At 45.2% G+C, this 23,057-nt stretch overlaps 1 protein-coding gene across 1 annotated transcript in view; it reads left to right on the plus strand.

Annotated features, from left to right (window-relative positions):
• LOC129704367 (protein CC2D2B-like) overlaps positions 1-23,057 on the plus strand; it is a 244,759-nt gene that overhangs the window by 15,517 nt on the left and 206,185 nt on the right. Inside the window, exons 6-9 of the mRNA XM_055647454.1 lie at positions 1,951-2,023; positions 3,817-3,890; positions 3,988-4,089; positions 20,072-20,203. Of these exons, the coding sequence (XP_055503429.1) occupies positions 1,951-2,023; positions 3,817-3,890; positions 3,988-4,089; positions 20,072-20,203 (381 nt within the window). The remainder of the gene's footprint in view (positions 1-1,950; positions 2,024-3,816; positions 3,891-3,987; positions 4,090-20,071; positions 20,204-23,057) is intronic.

Here is a 23,057-nt window from a genome sequence, read left to right on the forward strand (position 1 = left end):
ACCCTAAAGTGGATGGCTTATAGATGGTGCAGATGGTTGTCAAGAATCTTGATCAGTTGGGCAGGTGGGCTAAGGAATGGTAGATGGAATTTAATATAGAGAAATGTGAGGTGTTACATTTAGCACAGTCTAACAAGAGCATGCCCTACATCATGGTGCATGGCAGAGCTCTTGGGAGTGTTGTAGAGCAGAGATATCCAGAAGTGCAAGTACATAGTTCCTTGAAAGTATCATCACAGGTGGTCAAGAAGATTTTTGACACATTTGCCTTCCATCAGTCAGAGTACTGAATATAGAAATTGGGAGGTCATGTTACAGTTGTATAAGACATTGGTGAGGCCACATTCAGAGTATTGGGTTCAATGTTGGTCAAGAGAGAGTTAGATTTAGCTCTTGGGGCTAAGGGATTTGGGGAAAAAGCCAGAACGGGGTACTGATTTTGGATGATCAGCCATGATCATATTGAATGACGGTGCTGACTCAAAGGGGTGAATGCACCTATTTTCTATGTCTCTATGGTCACCAAGTTACAGTAAAGATGTTGTCAAGCTGGAAAGGGTGCAGAGAAGATTTACAAGGATGTTGCCAGGCCAAGGGTCTGAGCTATAGGGAGAGGTTGGGCAGGCTAGGACTTTATTCCGTGGAGCGCAGGAAGATGAGGGGTGAGCTTCTAGAGGTATTAAAGATCATGAAAAGAATAGATTGGGTAAATAAACAGAATCTTTTGCCCAGAGTAGGGGAATGGAGAACCAGAGAACATAGGTTTAAGGTGAGGGGGAATAATTTAATAGGAACCTGAAGGGTAACTTTTTTTACACAAAAGGTGGTAGGTATATGTACAAGCTCCAGAGGAGGTAGTTGAAGCAGGTATTATCATAACGTTTAAGTGACATTTCGACAGGTAAATGAATCAAATAGATTTAGAGTGTTCTGGGCCAAGCCCAGATGGGTCTAGTATAGATAGGGCATGTTGGTCAGTGCGGGCAAGTTGGGACGAAGCGCCTGTTTCCAGGCTGTATGACTCTATGACTCTAATGCTCGTCTACAGCCCAAACACCATTCCTAATTGATCTCAAACTTCCTTTGCATATTAGTATCCTTCGCACGGATCTCACTGTCCTCTATGTTCATGAATAAGGATGTATAGTACTTGTTTAGTACATTGCCAACATCATCTGACTCTAGGCACAATTCCCTTTTTTATTCTTGAGAGGTCCCATTTTCTCTCTGATTACCCTCTTGTTTTTAATGAAGAAATAAAAAACCTTGGACACTTTATTAATCCGAACGTTTAATCCAAAGACTCTTTAATGGGCCTTTTGGCCTTTCTAATTGCTCACTTATTCTTTGAGTGGTAGGGTGGGGGTTGATGGACTATCTGATATGCTTTCTCTCTTTTAAAATATTAAAATGTTTTACTCTGGATGTGAGAAATTCCATGTGATAATTTCACTTAAGAGCATGGAAATTATCCCTGATTTCTAGCCTCACCATACAGTGAAGCAAGATGATTATTTCCTCATTGTCAAGTTAGTAACATTTGCTTGCTGTGCCCAAACTGCTTATTTCCTGCAATGCAATATTAATAGTTGAAAAATACTGGTGAAGCATTTTGGGATATTCTGAAAGAGACATGAAAGGCAGCATATCACGCATATCCTCCTGTTTCTTTCAACCTGTACAGTGTCCACTTTTGCTTGCCTTTATATACCCCTGCAATACATGCCTCAACAGCCAAAACATTTGTGTGCATATTTGCAACTTTAAGCCCGAAATTCAGTTCTATCAACGGTAACCATTAATGTTTTTGCCATTTTAATGTTTTTGCCCTGACAATCCCAATTTGATGTATATAATATTTTAAGCAATATTTATTGCAATATGCAATATGCAATATACTATTGAACATCTATAGACAAATTTATCATTTAAGTATTGTTTGCTTTACAGCTTGCAGAAGAGTCTGAACAATCACTGTTACTTGACCAAAGTGAAGATTACAGCAGTGCCAGAATAGAAAAGCGTATGTTTGCCATTTAGTCTATTCACATTGAGTAAATACATACAACAAAACAAAATAATTTGTTCAATGCTTAGATGTGCTCATATTTCAAAAATAAGACCACACAAAAATAACTCTCTGAAAAGGACCCAACAAATCTACGAAGCCTATTCAACCTGTTCCATTGACATCATGACTCCCATTGCCCAGATAACTACATCCATTAACAATTATGTAGAAAAACAAAAATCAGTAAAATAAAGCAGAAAAATTAGAAATTCTCATTTAAAAAGGTGATCAAACACTTTATTGGCCATAATTCTGTAATATATTTATCAATTCCTAACTCATTTGTGTGCAATGTTATGTTAACTACCAATGGAAACTTGACCCTTTTCAACAGTTATGGCAATTCCACAAAGGGATGACCTAAGGAATGGTTTACCTTACCTTAAAGATATGAGCAAAATCCTCCTACTATCTATCCAAAATGCCTCATATACCAAGTCTTTATTATTTTATCAACAATTAAACATGCAGCTTTATGCTTTTCTTGAATTAGATAGCCAGTTTCTGTATTTCATGGTAGCCAGTAAACTAGCTTTCACTTTTGTAAATATTGGTCTTGTCAATGACATCCAGATCCTGAAAATTGAACAAGTAAAATAAACATGGCAAGGATGTCCTGGAGTAATCAAGTCACAGAGTAACATATTTTAGCAGTAGATGAACTGAAGTAGGGATAAAGTCAGGCGATATTAATCAGCATTAAATAGTTTCAGTGATGGATTAAATAGGGGATCCAAAGTTGATCTCAGAGTCAAATAAAACATAGAAGCAGCAAATGGTTTCATTCAATTCAGGCAGATATAAGGTAGAGGTCTGGTACCAGCACTGGCCAACAGTTTCAATTAAAAGATTGTGGAACAAGGCTACAATTTCTGCCCATTCAGTTCAAGATGTTGGTTATTCAGACAGTTTAGACTAGTTCTATGTTATCCCACTTTTGCATCCACTTCCTACACGCTAGGGGTAATTTACAGAGGCCAATTAACCAACAAACCACCACATCTTTGGGATGTGAAGGTGAGAAAGGAATAGAGAAATAGTTATTTTTTCACAATTGTCATGCTTCATGAGTGTAATGTTGCCTGATTTGAAGTGTATTTACAGTAGTTTATGTGAATAACTGAAGCTGACTGATATTTTACTATTTGTTACAGTTAATCATTGAAATGTTCTTCCAATAAACATTTGGCTGTCATGATTATAATTTTTGTTGCCTGGTTAACCAAATTAAGTCTAATATTGCAGTTAAGAACCAATGAACTAATAAAGTACCTATTGTGATAAAAATGGGATCTATTATTATGTATTAGTCCAATTATATATTTACTTATCAAGGCAACAGGAATAAAATGCAAGATATTGATGCATTTGTCTTCAAGAAAATTTTGAGCTAATTTCCCTTTAGTCATTACCAAATACTTTTAATTCCACTAATTGAAAACATCTAGGAACTTTAGGGCAATGTAAGGATACAAATAGATTTTTTTAATGTGTAGGCAAAAGAAATGAGATGAACCATATCTTGCTTAATATTTTTGAACCAAAAACTGAATTTCTATCACCTTTTAAAAATATAGGCAATATAAGACTTTTTGGGTTTATGTGATTTTAACCTATGCCTGAGTATACTGTATTATTTTGATATGTATTTAGTATTACGTTGAAATGGTTACTTTGAATAGTTGGAATGGATCTTATGAATTTTGCAATAAATAGATTGATAAGCATTTTGCCTGTATGGACAGGTTCTGTTACAGGTGATAAAAAACTAGCTGATGTGATACGAAGTAGAGTTAGAGAAAAGCTGAAAGCTGTAAAGGTGAGAATGTTATCATGAAAATAATTATTAAAGATATAGCATTTCTGCACCTTTCAGAGATATTGTTAATGGAAAATATGACCTATCTCTTTCATAGGGAGGGATTGCAAGTTCATTTGCACGAGATTTACCCGTTTCTTCACACCGTCTGCAGCAGATAAAGGATGAGGGATTAGTGACAAGATTTGACAAGACATTAGTAAGCAAATACTTATATTTAATAATTTATTTAAACTACTAGGTAAAGTTTAACATGGAGTTTCTCAGAAAATTATTTAACATTGCTTCATGTGCTGATAGCACGTCATGGGGTTTATGCACTGACATATTCAGCCATTTAAAAAAAATGACCGGTTACTTTGAGGTGGCATGATCCATTAGCTCTGCAGATCACAAATAGCATTTCTGTTGAGTGCTCTGTTTTCAAAAATACTCCCATTGGTGGTCTGTAGAGGGTGGTAAATGCAAACGTCCAGAAATAAAAATAGAAAATCTAACTTTGAGGAGCATTTGATAAAACAGGGTTGACAAAAATTCTGGAGAAACTCAGCGGGTGAGGCAGCATCTATGGAGCTAAGGAATAGGGGACGTTTCGGGTCGAGACCCTTCTTCAGACTGATAAAACAGGGTTAATGTTTCGGGCCAATGGCTTTTCATCACCTTCACAATATTTCTTTTAAAACTTTATTGTTCTTTATTTGTGGAGAAATGTATCGTTGAATCTTGGAGAGAAGCACAGTGTGACACCAAGTTATAGAAAATGAATTTTTAACTTTCATTCATAATTTTTGTAAGATCAGAAGGATTTTGGTGTGGACATTAACAAATCACTCATAAATATAATTCGTACTACTTGCACGTTGGTGGAAAAAACAGTGTTGGAGGAAATCAGTAGATCAGGCAACATCTGGTGGGACTGGACAAACGATATTTCAGGTCAGGATCACTCAACAAACTGATGGAGTAGGAAGGAGAAAGCTAGAAAAGAGGGGGCGGGGCAAGCCTGGCAAGTGATTGGTGGATACAGGGTGGGGAGGGGGGGTGACATTTGGGTAGCGTAAATGACAAAGGTCATGAAGTCTACATGGTCTACAAAGGTCATGAAGCCTACATGAAGTCCAGATACGACCTTGGTAAGGCCATCAAAAAGGCCAAAAGGGACTTCTGCTCCAAACTGGAGGATGAGACAGATGTTCGGCAGCTGTGGCGGGCCTGAATGCAATCAACTCCTACAAGGCGAAACTAGGAGGCAGCTCGAATGTCGGCGAAACATCACTCTCTGACGAGCTCAATGCGTTTTACGCACGCTTTGATAGGGAGAATACTGATGTGTCTTCCCGATCCCCCATTCGCTGTGATGGCATTTCAGTCTCAATCACAGAGGCTGACGTCAGGAAATCCTTCAGAGGGGTGAACCCCCGAAAAGCACCTGGACCTGATGGTATACCCGGTCGTGTTCTAAAAACCTGTGTGGACCAACTGGCTGGAGTTTTTACGGACATTTTCAACCTCTCACATCTGAGGTCTGAGGTCCCCACCTGCTTTAAAAGGGCATCAATTATACCAGTGCCCAAGAAGAGTAAGGTGATGTGCCTCAATGACTATCGACCAGTGGCACTACGCCGGTGGTGATGAAGTGCTTTGAGAGGTTGATCATGGAGCAAATCAACTCCTACCTCGACAAAAACCTGGACCCACTGCAGTTCGCTTACCGCCACAACAGATCAACGGTGGATGCGATCTCGCTGGGCCTCCACTCCGCTCTGGACCACTTGGACAACAAAAACTCATATGTCAGGCTGTTATTCATCGATTACAGCTCGGCATTTAACACAATCATCCCCTCCAAGCTGGTTACCAAACTTGCAGAACTGGGTCTTTGCGCATCCCTCTGCAATTGGATCCTCGACTTCCTCATTCACAGACCACAGTCTGTTCGTATTGGTGGAAATGTGTCAGCCTCGATAACAATCAGCACGGGAGCACCTCAAGGCTGCGTGCTCAGCCCCCTGCTGTACTCACTCTATACCCATGACTGCGTAGCCAATCGCAGTGCGAACTCCATCATCAAGTTCGCTGACGACACCACTGTTGTGGGGCGTATCACTGATGGGGATGAGTCAGAGTATAGAAGAGAGATCGAGCAACTGTCCATATGGTGCCAGCGCAATAACCAGGCCCTCAACACCAGCAAAACCAAGGAACTGATTGTGGACTTTGGAAGGAGTAGGAGGGGGACCCACAGCCCCATTTATATCAACGGGTCGATGGTTGAAAGGGTCAAGAGCTTCAAATTCCTGGGCGTGCACATCTCTGAAGATCTTTCCTGGTCCGAGAACACTAATGCAATTATCAAGAAAGCTCATCAGCGCCTCTACTTCCTGAGAAGATTACGGAGCGTCGGTTTGTCAAGGAAGACTCTCTCTAACTTCTACAGGTGCACAGTAGATAGCATGCTGACCGGTTGCATCGTGGCTGAGTTTGGCAATTTGAGCGCCCTGGAGAGGAAAAGACTTAAAAAAGTAGTAAACACTGCCCAGTCCATCCTCGGTTCTGACCTTCCTTCCATTGAGGGGATTTATCGCAGTCGCTGCCTCAAAAAGGCTGGCAGTATCATCAAAGACCTACACCATCCTGGCCACACACTTCATCTCCCTGCTACCTTCAGGTAGAAGGTACAGGAGCCTGAAGACTTCAACAACCAGGTTCAGGAATAGCGACTTCCCCACAGCCATCAGGCTATTAAACCTGACTCGGACAAAACTCTGATTATTAATAACACATTTTCTGTTATTTGCACTTTATCAGTTTATTTATTCATGTGTGTATATATTTATATCATGGTATATGGACACACTTATCTGTTTTGTAGTAAATGCCTACTATGTTCTGTGTGCTGAAGCAAAGCAAGAATTTCATTGTCCTATACAGGGACACATGACAATAAACTCACTTGAACTTGAACTTGAGATGAAAAGGAGCTATATAATGTCAGATAAGGAAAGAAAAGGTGGTTAATACCTGTCTATGTAAAATTGGTATAGTGGCTGTTGTTCAAGCTTTTTCCCTTGATAAGTCACACACAAGCAACTTCTACTATTCTACTATTCTACTTAGTTTGGGACCTGAAGCATCTAGATGCTCATGAATAGTACCAAAAAGTGCAAGATCCAAATGTTATGGGGCTGTCCCACTGTACGGGCTAATTCAAGAGTTCTCCCGAGTTTCCCCTGATTCGACTCGGAGAATTACGGTAATAGCCGCTCGTAGGTACTAGGGGCTCTCGTGGACATTATTGAAAAATCTTCACGAGTCTTCCCGAGCTAACTGCGTTTCCCGGGTACCTGCCGTTAGCGTTACGAGCCGCTAAGAGATGTCCCGAGCTCCGACGTACCAGCTCCGTACATTCTACGTGCTTACGAGTTTGATTTTTTTTTAAACTCGGGAGAGCTCTTGATTTAGCTCGTACAGTGGGTCAGCCCCTTTACTCTGCTGTTGTTGCCTGGGAACTCAGATATTTTCATATTGACGTGTTGTCTTGATGACATGATGGCAGGAGATGGCTTGTTCAAAGAACAAGTCAATGGATAAGTATCCTTCTGGAAGGGCAAACCAATGGGTGAATGTTTTTTCATGGGATGATCTTTGCTATCAAAAATGCTTTAATCTGGTGTGTCAGTGACATACTGACACAGTACTGATGAGACCAAGCCTGGAGTATTGTGTGCTGTTTTGGTCTCCTAAATTGAGGAATGGCATTCTTGCTATTGAGGGAGTGCAGCGTAGGCTTACCAGGTTATTTCCCGGGATGGTGGGACTGACATATGATGAAAGAATGGATCGACTAGGCTTATATTCACTGGAATTTAGAAGGATGAGAGGGAATTCTTATTGAAACATAAACTTCTTAAGGTATTGGTCAGGTTAGATGCAGGAAACATGTTCCCGATGTTGGGTGGGTCCAGAACCAATGGTCACAGTTTAAGAATAAGGGATAGGCCATTTTGGACTGAAATGGGGAAAGCTTTTTCATCCAGAGAGTTGAGAATCTGTTATTCTCTGCCACAGAAGGCAGTGGTTGCCAATTCACTGGATGTTTTCAAGAGAGAGATAGATCAGGCATGACATTCTTACGATTTAAATCGGAATTCCGATTTTTTTCTTTTCCTAACAATGAATCAGAATTTTGCAATTTTTTGTGTCCGATTTTGACACAATTTAGTTGGCAAGATCGTAAAATAAAAGGGTGAGGGAAGGTGGTACCAGTCTGGAGGCGGGCAAGCTTGTGATTCATGATGGAAGTCAGCAAGGTCAGCCAATAACAGGGGGAACACGCGGGAGGCCGTGGGCAAAAGGAAGACAACGACTTTGGCTGCTGCTGAGATCAACCTGGCGGCATCATGCGAGCTGTGACCACGAACGGGAGCGCTGGCCCGGGGTGATGAGGACGCGCTGACAGGTAAGACGGGGGTCATGGATGCGGGGAGCTGATCCCCCCCCCCCTCCTCTCTTGCGGGGAAAATAAATAAATGAACACAACAGTGTTTTGTGATTCCCATATGGAGCTGCGACTGGAAAAGCAATGGCACCGGCGATGATAGTGGGGGTTAGAGAGACGCGGGGCCCTACCTCTGGGCAGCGGCTACGCCCTCCCCTTTCTGGTGATTTTCTGTTTATATTGGGAATTGGGGGGGAGGGGAGGGGGAGGGGAAACTTAAAAAAATCTCTTACCTGCACGGGAAACCCGACCATTTCCCTGTCGGGTCTCCGTTGTCGTTGGGGCCTAGCACCATGGAGCGGCCTCCAGCCGGAACGACCTGGGGGCTCCAGTCGCGGAGCTGCGGACCTACCATTGTGGGGCTGGCATGCCTCAGAGCGTGGGGAGCGGTGGTGGCTCGCTGTTGCGGCCCGATTCCGGAGCTCGGAGGCTCCAGCAACGCAACCTCTGTGGACTGTGACATCGGGAGCTCGCGGGTGCCTGGCGGGAGACCGCTTTCCGGAGCTCCCGCAACGCAACTTCTCCAGCCCGTGTCGCGTGGTTGGGATGACCCGGAGCGGGGCCGTACATCGCCCGGCGCGGCTTTAATGGCCGCGGGACATTCCAACGCCCGCTGGGGACTCCAACTGTGACATTTAGACCTGGAGCGGGGCCGTACATCGTCTGGCGCGGCATAAAATGGCCGTGCTACTTGCCATCGCCCGCCTGGGGCTTCAACATCGGGCTTCAACATCGGGAGAAAAATTGAGTGCAGGAGAGAGAAAACTTTGCCTTCCATCACAGTGAGGAGGAGGTTCACTGTGATGGATGCTTGTGTGAATTAAATTGGTTGTGTGTCTAGTGGGAAGCGTTTTTGTTTGTATGGCTGTAGAAAGAGTTTCATTGAGCCTCACTGAGGTTCAAATGACAATAAATATTGTATTGTATCATGATCCAGTGAACCCAAATCTAGTGAAGAATATGAGATGTGCACACAAACGATACATGGAAGTACTGAGAACAAATGAGAAGCTTGCAGCAAAGAGAGCAAATCTTGAACTGAAGCAGAAGATGGCTGCAGCCAAAAAGAAGACAAGAGAAAGGAACAATGTTAGCACCTCAATTGGCAAGAAAGAAATACAGGGAAGCTATGTTGAGCAAGTTTACAAAAATAAAGTGTCAGGTAAAGAGGAAGTCAAACTAGAGTTTAGGTAATGTTACTTACGTCAGGTTTATCAATCACTTTTTCTGTGCTGTTTGCACACAGTGCTAGGCAAAGACATTCCAGGTAAATTTTTTTGTAAAGATTTTTTTAGCTGTATGAAAATTATTTCATGAAATATTTATCTTTTGGAGGTTATTTTACTGGTTATGTGTTAGAAAAAATCTGCTTCTGTTATGTAAACTACCAGCAGAACGCTGGGGAATCCCTTTCAATTTATTGAAAATGCGGTAGCTTCAGGGGGCATTGCCCCCTGAACCCCCACCAGGGTGATGCCCCTGGACCCCACTGGGGGCCTAGCTGGCCCCTAGGACCCACAGCCAATACTTCCAGCTTTTCTTCTGGAGGCGAATATCATGTCTGTTAGATATAGCTAATGGGATCAAGGGATATGGGGAGAATGCAGGAATGGGGTACTGATTTATGATGATCAGACATGATCATATTGATTGGCAGTGCTGGGTCGAAGGGCCGAATGGCCTACTCCTGCACCTATTTTGTGTGTTTCTATATTAAGGATTTGTGAACTTCTCAGTACCCTTCATCTTATACTAACATAGAAATTGAATCTTACAGTAATCTTACATATAACCCAACGCCAGAAGCTATAATGTGGCACAGAAGAATTTCACTCTGCCTTTGAAAAATGCCCCAATCTGTGTTCAAATGGAAGAAAAACTGTTCCTCCAAAATAGAAGTGCCAGGACTAGAAAAGGAGTGCAAAGGGGTTGTAGTGCGGGAGGGGGGGGGGGGGGGGGGGTGGGTGTTTGGGTGGCGTTGTAAATCATCGGACTCACACATAGTGATTAGAATCCATAGTCTTATTAGCAACTATGTAGAGGAAACACAAGGTGTTTTCATCTCCAGATGCATACTGCTAGTCTGCTAGAGAGGGAGAGAGAGAGAGTGCTCTCTAATAAGCCTGTGGGCGGACCACTAGTATGAGTGACACTAATTTACATCCTCCATCTTAAAGAATTAAATGCAAATACAAAACTACTGAGTACTACAAAAAATTAAATGCAAATGTATACTGCCGACTACATAAAGCACACATAGTATGTGGCAATAAACTGGAGGAAGTTCAAACATAGCCCGGGTACTTTACGGTGGGATTACAAACACGAACAGCACGCGTACGGTACAGTCCATCTCCTCCCGTCACCAGTGATACACTCGGTGGTGAAATAAGTGTCTGAGATTGAAACGGCATTCCCGGGGACGAAACGGGAGACTTTGGCACTGGTGGAGGCGGCGTAGCCATCGGGAAAGTAACCGGATCAGAAACAGGTTGTCGTGCTGGTGTATTCGGGGCGATGCCGCTGGATGTGGATGGAAGTACACTTGTGCGGTCAGGATCGTACGGAGGTGGCGCTGTCTCCTTCACGGGCAGGATATGTTGTCTATTACGTCTGTACGTGCTGCCATCGACATTGACCAAGTATGAACGTGGCTCGGAGGCAGTTCTAGAAATTACACCGATGCAGTTGTGATCTTTGTCAGTTTGCAGACACACTTGTCCCTTGGCTAGTGGTGGAAGCGGTCTGCTCGTTTTGTCATGCCACCCTTTCCGAATGTCGCGCTTTTGTTGTAATCTAGACTAGTCTTCTGATGGTGGGACCACATGCGGAACTAGTGCCTGCTTCGCCACAGGCAATGTGGCTTGTGTCTGCCTTGACATCAGACGCTGAGCGGGTGAACCATTATTGGGTTGCGGGAGATGTTGCGCAGGATAAGCATGTCCAGGTACACATCTGATTTCGCTCTGTGGGATCGTTCCATTAATTGTTTGGCACTCCTGATGGCACGTTCAGCCAGCCCATTTGACTGAGGATATTCAGGGCTGCTGGTGATGTGACGAAAACCCCAGTGTGCAGCAATGTCTTTGAGGTACTGGCTGGTAAATTGACTGCCATTATCAGATAGTAGTTGACATGGTGCTCCGTGGTCGGAGAAATGGCGTGCCAACTTCTGAACTACCCCATGAGAAGTGGGGCTACTAAGAAAATCGATGTCAAACCAACCAGAATACGAGTCTACAAGAACCAGGTATTGTTTGCCATGCCATTCAAATATGTCAGTCGCCACTGTGGACCATGGAAGGGCAGGAACCGGGTGAGAGCGATGCGGTTGCTTTTGTTGATGTGCCAAACTTGCGCACTGCGCAGGATTCCTGGGCGCCTGGGTGTCCCACATGGACAGCATCAAAATACTTGCTGTGTAGAGAGTCAGGAACTATAGCCTTGTGACCATTTACGATAATGCCATCTTGTAGTACTAGTTCATCACGAACGGCAAAGAAGGGCCGAACTGGAAGTGGTAGATTGTATTGTTTGTCAGGCCCAACCGCGAGTAATGACAGAGGAGAACGATCGTAAGGTATCGTCAGCGGCAGTGTGGGCTACCAAGTCCTCCAAGAAGGACGAGGGAATAAAGGAAACAGTCATTACCACAAAACCATCATCTGGTGTGGGTGAACCCTTGCAGGGCTTTCGAGGAGCATGCGAGAGGGTGTCAGCCTGGTGCATGCCTTTGCCACGTTTGTAGGTCAGAACAATGTCATACTTCTGAAGCTGTAGCAACATCCATTGAAGGCGTCCTGGAGAGGTGTTTATTGGTTTGTTTAAGATGCTGATCAGGGGTTAGTGGTCAGTCTCAATCGTGACCATGTTCCTGAAGGGAAAGTCATTAAACTTCTTGCGTGCGAAAACGACCGCTAGCAGCTCCTTTTCAATCTGGGCATAGCATTGTTCCGTGTCTGTCATGGTGCGCGAAGTATAGGAACAGGCCTGTTGCTGTTACCATCATCTTGGAGGCAAGCTGCTCCTAAACCGTACTGTGAGGTGTCACAAGTCAGTGTGACCGGTAATTTAGCATTAAAGTAGGCAAGAGTGGGGGCACAAGACATCTGTTGTTTAAAAGTGTCAAACGCCCTCTGCTGTTGCTCATGCCAGGCCCAAACAGTGTCTTTGTGGGTTATCTGGCGCAATGGGGCCGATAGTTCACTGAAGATTGGAATAAATTTCCCTAATTAATTTACCATGCCAAGGAATCTGCAGGCTGAGCACGTCTGTGGGTGCTGGTAACTCGTTGATAGCAATGGTTTTTGATGGATCAGGTTTGAGGCCATCTTTAGTGAACACATGGCCTACGTAGTTCACCTCATTTACTTTGAATTTGCACTTTAGAGGGTTTAACTTGAGGTTGATTTCTTTAGCGCGGTCCAGAAACGTTTTTAAATTTGCGTTATGTTCTTGAATAGTTTGTCCAGCAAGAAGGATATCATCAACTATGATGGAGCATGGGTAGCCAGCAAACAATTGTTCCATAGTGCATTGAAATACTTCATTAGCAGAGCTTATGCCGAATGGCATATGAAGAAATGTGCACCGTCCAAAGGATGTGCTGAAGGTGGTTAACTTGGAGGAGTTGTGATCTAGGGCAATCTGCCAGAAATAACTGTTGGCATCTAGTACTGTGAATACAGTCGCCTCGCCCAGCTGCGCTGCAATCTCTTCCACTGTGCGCATGTGATAGTGTGGTCGCTTAATGGCTGTGTTTAAATCTTTAGGATTGATGCAAATCAGTATTTCTTCCTTATTCTTTTTTGTTGCTACGTCCATGGTTGAGACCCAATCCGATGGGTCAGCGACGGGGGCAATCGCACCCATAGTCACCATTCTGTCGAGTTCACCTTGTACATGGTCCTGCATAGCATGGGGAATCCGAAACTGGGAGTACCTCCGGGTCAGTCGTGGTTATGTACTTGATAGGTAACCTGCCCAGCTTGTCGTCGAACAGACTTTTATATTGTGTCAGGATTTGTTGAGTGAAGCTACATGTTGTAGACAGTTGATAGACAGATGTACTGAAGGTCGTTACAAGCATCAATGCGCAGCAGAGAAGGTACATTTTCTCAGACAATAACGAAGCTCAGGCTGTGGACAAATGAATCAAGATAGCATCGCAGCTCAACTTGACCGATAGGGTGCATTGCACCACCTGCAAATGGAAGTAGAGTGGCAGCCGTGTGATTGATGATCTCTTTTTTTCAAATCCTATTGAGTTCAGATAAGGATAAAACGTTGCAACGAGCTCCAGTGTCTAGTTTAACAATAACATTCATTTTGTTAATGAGGTGAGTGACCATGGGACCTTGATGTTTACGAGACAAATCCGACAAAGAATGTATGTTGACATCAAGATTCTCGTATGTCCTCGTTAGTTAGAACAGCTTGGGTGGGAGCCATATGGGAAGGCTCTGGATCCCTGCTCTCGTGTTGGAGCAGATTGACGGATTGCTTTGTCAGTACTCTGTTTCCAAATGAATGACAACAACGAATAAAATGATTCCTGCGTTTGCAGAAGTGGCAAAGTTTTCCATAAGTTGGGCAAAGTTTATGCCAGCATGCTGTGTGGCACCTGTACTGGGTCAACATTAACATCATAGGTGGGGAGGCCTGTGGAGGGATGCAACAGGGTTTTTCAGTGTGTGAGGTATCATATAGAAGGCATTGAGTGTGCAGTCTGTCTCGGGTGGATGCTGGGTGGTGACGGGTGGACAGGGGGGGCCTTTGGCTTGGGATGGCGCTCCAACACAAGCTTAAGGATGGTCAGGGGGGTGGTGGGTGGGAGGATGGGTGGGTGGATGGGTGGTTGTGGGGGGTGTGGAGGGAGGGTGGTGTGGGGAGAGCGGTGTGTGTGGGTGGGGGAGTGGTGGCTGTGGGGGAGGGGGTGTGGGGAGGCCTGTGGGGGCGTGGTGTGGTGTGGAGTGGATGGGGTGGATGGGTGGGCAGGGGGGGGAAGTGGGGGGAAAGGGATGTGTGGGCGGGAGGGGGTGGATGGGTGGTGTGGGGGAGAGGTGTGGGAGAGCGGTGTGTGGGGGGGATTGGTGGGGGAAGAGATGTGTGGGGGCGTGGTGTGTGGTGGGAGGGGGGGGATTGTGGGGGGAAGAGATGTGGGAGGGGGGGGATTGGGGGAGAGAGCTCGGGAAAAGAGGGGGGAAGAGCCATGGGGGATGGGGGAAGGGGGGGGGGGGGCAGGAGCCAGTGAGGGGACCTAAGGGGAAGGGGCTAGAGCTGGAGGTGCAATGGGAACTCACAGCAGGCGCTGGTCGTTCTCCGCCGGGATCAGAGTCCCCGCGTTCCGTTTGGCGACATCTCCCGCGCCCGTCCCAGTCCCCCTTAAAATTGTCAGGTTGGAGACCTCCAGCCATCCACAGCGTCACTCAGCTCCAGTAAAGACGCGATGACGCTTGACGGAGCGGACCGTCCCGTGGAGTGACAGGAGAACAGACCAATCTGCGAGATGCTGACTGGCAGGAGAGGAGATCGATCTCCGTACGTGCAGATTTTAAGCTTTTTACACCTCGCTAACTTTTACAATTTACCAACCTTCGGAACTAAACGTATTGCACTTGCAGCACAGGAGAACGGCGAGTGAACTGGCGAAAAATGGTTGCGCTATAGCATACTGTTTTTACACTAATAGAAAATTTGCACAAACCGGAAGAGCACAAGATCAGAGTTTTAATTATGTATAGAAAGAATAGAATATAGAATAGAATAGGGAAATAGATAGATAGAAGACAGATAGAAGATAGAATAGAATAGGGGAAAAATAGAATAGAAAGATAGAAGATAGATAGAAGATAAATAGATTGATGCCCCAAGGACCTCCAGCTGATTCAATTTTCAGGAAATGATTGAATTCACAGAAAAGTGAATAGGGCTCAACCACAACCCTGCTATATTGCTGTAGAACTATCCTCCATACCTCGAGCCAAGTGTTCCCAGTACTGTCTATGTTACTTGTATTTACATAACAACGTGGAGAATTGTCAAGGTAAATCTTGGCTATAAGAAATACAGCAAATATGGTTCATCTACTCTCAAGACTAAAGTAATGTAAGCTTTGATCCTCTATCCATTTCTTTCCACAGATGCTGCCTGCCCCACTGATCTCTTTCAGCAGTGTGTTTTAGTTGATGGAAGGCAGCATTGACAGTGTCATGATGTGCACTTATGCACCTGTGACATATTCAGCATGCACAGATTTGAGTTTGATCAGGATTCACTCACCTTCGTTCAACAAAAACAGAAAAAAAAGATTTGTAGCTAGAAAATTATAGCATAAGAACATGAGAAAATATGAGCAGGAGTAGGCTACTATCCCCTGTCATTATAATTATGGCTGATTTACCCCGATCTTTTCAGTGTCAGTTCCCATTGCCAATTTTCCTGATCTTTCAAATATTTATCAACTTCCTCTTAAATCTTCTGCAATGTAGTCTCCATCACTCCCTTGGGTAGTGAATTCTAGAAATTTACTTCCATTGGTGTTCCAATACAGCTGAATTCTAACTGATCATTTGACAGTCTTGTAACTATATTCTCTTGTTCAAATGGTATGGCAATTCCAACGCACAGAAATACACAAGACAGTGCAGAGTGGTGGATACTGGACAGTCCACCATGAGCCACCATCAAAGGCATTTCATGGCAGCGGCAACTATCTTCATGGATCACCAGCATCTGGGCCATGCCCTCTTCTTTCTGCTGGTATAGGGCAGAAGGTATAGAAGCCTGTCGTCCCACCCCACCAAATTCGGGAACAGTAACTTCTGTACAACCATCTTTCTTGAACCGACCTGCACAATCCTAATACTACATTGGTAGTGGAATATTGCGGACAACCACTTGCGCTATCATGGATTTGTTTTCTAGTTATGATTTGCATTAATTTCCTGTTCCTTTGCAAAGTATTTTCCTTTTCACTGTCATGCATAATTTATGTGCAATTTATATACAATTTATATATTTGTGTGTTGTCTGTGCTATATTTCACTCTCTCATCGTACTTGTGCATATGAAAATAAACTTGACTTACCATGAGTTATCTTGTCAACCGCTGCGTGTAAGTCCTTGATCCACTGCAGTTCACCTACCGCTAGAACAGGTCCACGGACGATGCCATCGCCCTGGCCCTACACTCATCCCTGGAACACCTGTATAAGAAAGATACCTATGTGAGACTCCAATTCATAGACTACAGCTCTGCCTTTAACACCAGTATACCATCCAAGCTCATCACCAAACATGCGGGACTTGGAGCCAGCACTCATCTCTACAACTGGATCCTCAACTTCCTGATCAACAGACCTCAATCAGTACGGATAGAGGACAAATCATCCTCTACGATAATCCGCAACACTGGTGCTCGGCAAGGATGCGTTCTAATAGTCCTTTTTCACGGTGCGACTTGACGCAAGATGTAGCCAGAGTGAAGTGGTCGTGGTCTAGCATGATATCACATGATATAACAGGGGGGTAGAAAAAGAGTTCCCACGGTACTCGGCATTTCTGTTATTTGTGCGAGTGACTTGTCCGTCTCCCGAGCTTTCCCGTTAAATCTTGAATGACATTGTAAACTGTCAAGTGTAATTAAATCATAACGTGGCACAAATGATGTCACTATTTTTTCACACACTATAAATATCCTCCCTTGGTTGAATTGGTATATACACACACAAAGCAAGAGTTTTACTGTGTATGTGGGAGACACAGATGGAGTGAGCACAGTTACTCGGTCTTTACTGTGTGGGTGAGGGGGAGAAAGAGACGTACTCTCGCAAAGGCAGAGTCTCTCAGCCTGTGTGAGAGGGAGGGAGGGAGAGAGAGAGGCACACACAAGGTGGATGTGAAATCTCACCTGCCTGTTTCAGTGACAGACACCCGCCGCCAGTAAATGAAGACACCCCCATCTGTCTCCCCCTGCTCTCCCTCGACTCCCCCACCTTTCCCTCCCAACTCCAGTCCCGTCCCGACCCCCTGGGAAACTGAAAGGAGCAACAATTAACTGCTGCCTGCCCGCTGAGTTAAAGAGTTCCCACGGTAGTAAGACGATGTTAGTTGCGCCCAAGTTTAAATTTCCAACGTGTGTTTCAGAGTAAATCAAAAACTGTCTGAATCAGCAAGTTAGACACAAAATGCTGGAGTAACTCAGCGGGCCAAGCAGCATCTCTGGAGAAAAGGAATAGATTCCATTTTTGGTCGGGACCCTTCTTCGGGATGATTGTAGGGGGGAACTGGAAGCAAGAAAAGACCGGAACAAATCAGGGCCAACAACAGATGACCTCAGCAGGGTATTTTGAAGAGGGGTCCCGACCCGAAATGTCACCTAACCCTTTCCTCCAGAGATGCTACCTGACCCCCTGAGTCACTCCAGCACTTTATGTCTATATTTGATTCCCTGATAGGCCAATTGTTGGCTTGGGATATTGTGATCCCAAGAGGGAACCAGCGTTGCAAACTTTGGACTGGTTAACCGGCATTTACTGCATGGGGGGGGGGGGGGGGGGGGGGGGGGGGGGGGGGGGGGGGGGGGGGCAGGAGGAGGTGGGGCAGGGGGAGAGAGAGAGAGTGTAAGTTACCTAAAATTAAATAATTCAATGTTCATAGTGAACACAGACACAAAATGTTGGAATAACTCAATGGGTCAGGCAACATCTCTGGAGAAAATGAACAGGTGGCGTTTGTGTCTATCTTCGGTAAAAACCAGCATCCGCAGTTCCTTCCTGCACAATGGATCTCAGTGTCAAGTCTCTGACTCCCGTTGGCAGGCCATTCGGCCTACAGCCCGCCCAGCGATGACTAACCCATGTCACAGGGGGATGGTGTGAAGGCGGAATTAGACAGCTTGATTAATGTTACGGTTGGGGAATGGGCCATAATATGGCCAGGGAAACGCTGTTATTCATGACGCCCCCTCAGCCCTTTCCCAGCTGTTCTCAATCGCACCCCTGGCCACACAAAAATTTATACTTTAAGAAGGAATACACGGAACATTTAAACTCAGAACGCTTCTAAAAGTGAGCCATGTGAGCACTTTGATCATTCTCCCTGTATTTGCATTTGACAAAATAGTCGGAACAAAATGTTTAAAAGTGTTCATACCTTTTGCTATGCCTAATTGGCCCTTACTTCTGCGAAAATAGTCTGATATTCGTAGGTGAAATGTCACCAACAATAATTGATTCTATTATTAATTGACTAATAATTGACTATTAGCGGAAAGATGCAATTCTGATCTAATATTATAAGTGCCTCTGTCTTTGGAAGCAACACCAGAAATTTATTAAATCTGACTACATGCGGCACAGTGGTAGAGTTGCTGCCTCACAGCCCCAGAGACCGGGGTTCGATCCTGACCATGGGTGCACCGGTTTCCTCTCACACTCCAGAGATTACAGGTTTGTAAGTTAATCGGCTTCGGTAACATTGTAAAATTGTCCCTGGAGTGTATAAGAATAGGTGGTCGGCGCGGACTCGGTGGGCCGAAGGGCCTGTTTCCGCGCTATATTTCTAAAATCTGAAGTTAGGTAATGTCTAAAGGAACTGCAGATGCTGGTTAATACGCACAAAAGGACACAAAATGTTGGTGTAACTCAGCAGGTAAGTCAGATCTGGGAAGAAAAACATAAAAAGCTGGAGTATGTCAGCATGTCAGGCAGCATCTCTGGAGAAAAAGAATAGGTGGCGATTCGAATCGGAACCCTTCTTCAGACATCCTAATCGGAATTAAGTCTGAAGATGTGTCTCGTCCCGAAACATCACCTATTTTTCTCTAGAGATGCTGCTTGACTCGCTGAGTTACTCCAGCTTTTTGTGTCTGTCTTCGTTTTAAACCAGCATGTGCAGTTCACTCCTTTACACGGGTCTCTGGAGAACATTGATTGGTAGTGTTCCGGACCCTGCTTTGGAAAGGCATCGATCGCTGGTCGGCGAGGACTCCGAGCTGTATCTCTCAAAGAAGTACATGTGAAAAATTTCTCACGGACCATAAAAATGCAGGACCTTTCAGTAAAGTTCCTTTTAAAGATTATAGTTATTTTCTTGAATCTCATTAACATAACTCATGAATAAGTTGATGTCCATATGCGGATGCAAATCTTTATTTTTTAAATTCAATCCCACAGAAGACAATTTTTACTCACCTTCTGTCCCCTCTGTCCAGCTTCCGGGTTCACCGTTCGCAGGAGTTCCCACGGTACACGCAAGAGTCAGTGCGGATATCGCACTGGCCACTACGTGCATATAATGTTGCAATGTTCAACCACAAGTGTACAAGTCACTCTTGTAGAAGTTCAAGCTTGTTTGAATTTTCTCCCGAGTCACCAAGTTACACGAGTACCTGCCGTTAACGCCACGGTGGTCCACGGTGGTCCACAAATGCAGTACGGTTATCGCAAGAGGTTCCCACGATGTTCAACTCTGGTTAACTCTTGCGTCAAGTCGCCCCGTGAGAAAGGGGTTTAACTACTATGGCATTTTAACACCCCTATTTTAATAAAACCAGAACATCTATGACTATTATTTTATTCAAGAATGACATGGAATCTAAATCTGAGAAATATCTATAGTAATAAAATTTAATGAGGATTTTACAAATTTGATTTGATTTTAATTTATTTCCAAATTCAAGAAAATAGAGACAGATGAAGCAAATCAGTTCTTTACCTCTGTTTTGGATGACTCATCGGAATCAGCATTGCAAGAGCATGGAATAGCACAGCTGAGAGATTTACCCATTGAATTTCAACTCACTGGATTGGAGGTAACTGGAAGTAAAACGAAAGCTGAAAAGTGTAAAAATGTCATGTTTATTATTGAACATTAACAATAATTTATGGTGAACAAATGGAAGAGAAAAGAAAATATAGACAGAATTAATGGAGTTCGTCAGACTTTCTAATGAAATATAACTTTTTGACTCATGATATATTGGTGATTATCCATTACAATTTCTCCTTCTGGTACTGATTAAACAAAACTCTTTCAAATTTATCAGCAACGAGAAAATGATTCAGAACAGTTCTTCATGTGAATACGGCAAATAGGATACAGGTATACAACCTTTTATCCGAAAGCCTTGGGACCAGACACTTCTCGGATTTCGGAATTTTTCGGATTTCGGAATGGAAGATTTTTAGCGTAGATTTTAACGGGTGGCTCAGTGGTAGAGTGCTCAGCTCGTGGCCGCAAGGTCGCGAGTTTGCGCCTCGATCCCGGCAGTTACTCGGTGAGGGAGGTAGCACGGGCGGCTTGGAAAGTCTGGAGCGGCAGCCTCCTCCCCGGAGACCGGAGACCCGTGCACTCGTAGCCCTCTGGCCGCGCCGGTTGGAGCTCCGACCCCAGCGAACTCGATCCCTGGCTCTGTGGCGCACCAAATCTAGCGCCGCCCGCGGCCGGATGCTCGCAGCCCCAGCTCCGCGATGTTGGGAGTCGGCGGCGGCGAAGCGCTGGGATACCAGCGGGGAGCGGGCAATGCCTTACCGGATCGCCGTGTGGTAAGCTCCGGAGCGCTGTGGCCGCCGACTCCCAACATCGCGGAGCTGGGGCTGCGGGCGTCCGGCTGCGGGCGCCGCTGGATTTGGAGCACCGCAGAGCCAGGGATCGAGTGTACGCCGGGGTCGGAGCTCCAGCCGGCGCTCCATTTTCGATGGTAGGTCGCGAGGACGGGGCAAAGAAGCTGCTTGGAGGGATGCTGCCTCTCCGACCAGGTAGGGGACTAAGAATTAAAGCCCCCCCCACATAAAAGACCTACAAATTAACTGACTAATATTTAAGCAATTATTTACAGATGTTTAAGTAGCTATAGTAGTACAGTAGTACAGACCTGGGTTGACCGTGGGTCGTTTCGGGTCACGTTTGGCGTCAAACGCGAGCTTTGGTGTGCAGACGACATCCTGGAAAAAATGTCCGGTTTTCGGAGCTTTTCGGTTTCCGGAATTTCGGATAAAAGGTTGTGTACCTGTATCTGCACAATTTTAGATCACAGAACACAGATCAGGATTTTGATTAGTTTTCAGCACCTGATGTTGGTGAAATAGGCCAGTGAGGTACATCAAGAAATCTCATGAGACACGTGGCCAAAGCATTTCCAAATGGTTACTCTTTTTCACCTCGTATTACAATCGTGGAATTTTTTAGTTTATATTTCAGTCAACATTTATTAAATTTTCCCTTTTGGGACAGGTGAAGTTTGAATTTTACCAACTTTACAGATGGAATATTACCAGCACTCTTAGGTTATTGATCATCTGATAATTGTGAGCACATTATCCTAAATAGTCCCTTCATTATTTTGCTGTGGTAGAGGGCAGTCATTGCTGTATCCCAGATATATAAACTAAACATCTATCATATCATAATGATCTGGACGCGTGTTGAAGGACTGCGCAGACCAGCTGGCTGGAGTCTGGACGAGGATCTTTAACCAGTCTCTGGCCCAGTCCACTGTCCCACCCTGTCTGAAGTCCTCCACCATAGTCCCCTTGCCCAAAAAAACCAACATCTCCAGCCTCAACGACTACCGGCCAGTCGCACTCACACCAGTGGTGATGAAGTGTTTTGAAAAACTGGTCCGGGGTCACATCACATCACTTCTGCCCCGAAGCTTTGACCCCCACCAGTTTGCGTACAGAGCGAATAGATCCACAGAGGACGCTGTAGCCACAGCTCTCCATGCTGCACTGTCTCACCTGGAGCAGCGGGGGAGCTACGTGCGGATGCTCTTTGTGGACTACAGCTCTGCTTTTAATACTATCCTTCCCCACAAACTGGTGGACAAACTGGGGGACTTGGGACTTCCACACTCCACCTGTACGTGGATAAATAGCTTCCTGGCGGGTCGCAGCCAGAGAGTCAGAGTGGGCCATCACACATCCACGGCCCTCAGCCTCAGTAGCGGCTCTCCACAGGGCTGCGTACTGAGCCCCCTGCTCTACACCATCTACACGCATGACTGCACCCCCGCCCACCACAGCAACACCATTGTCAAATTTGCGGATGACACTACAGTGGTGGGACTCATCTCCGCGGGGGACGAGTACGCCTACCGGGATGAGGTGGAGCAGCTGACAGTGTGGTGCGAAGAAAATAACCTGCTCCTCAACACCTCAAAGACGAAGGAGGTAATAATAGACTTCAGGAAAAACAAAACGGACATGGTACCACTGACCATCAGAGGGGACTGTGTAGAGAGGGTGGCGGATTTCCGCTTCCTGGGAATCCACATTGAGGAGGACCTGACGTGGAACGTGAACACCACTGCGCTGCTGAAAAAGGTCCAGCAGAGACTGCACTTCCTGAGGGTGCTCAGGAAGAACAACATCACTCCGAGGCTGCTGCTGTCCTTCTATCGGTGCTCCATTGAGAGCATACTAACATACTGTGTATGCGTTTGGTACACCAGCTGCACAGCGGCTCAGAGGAAAGCGCTCCAGAGGGGCCATTGACAACCCCCAGAGGATTGTCGGCTGCCCTGTCCTTACCTTGGAGGACCTACACATTTCCCGCTGCAATAAAAAAAAACCCAGAATATAATAAAGGACATCTCCCCCCCCCACCCCGGACACTCCCTGTTTGAACTGTTGCCGTCAGGCAGACGGTACAGATCCACAAGGACA

This window comes from Leucoraja erinacea, chromosome 15 (assembly GCF_028641065.1).
Source record: "Leucoraja erinacea ecotype New England chromosome 15, Leri_hhj_1, whole genome shotgun sequence".
Taxonomy (NCBI): domain Eukaryota; kingdom Metazoa; phylum Chordata; class Chondrichthyes; order Rajiformes; family Rajidae; genus Leucoraja; species Leucoraja erinaceus.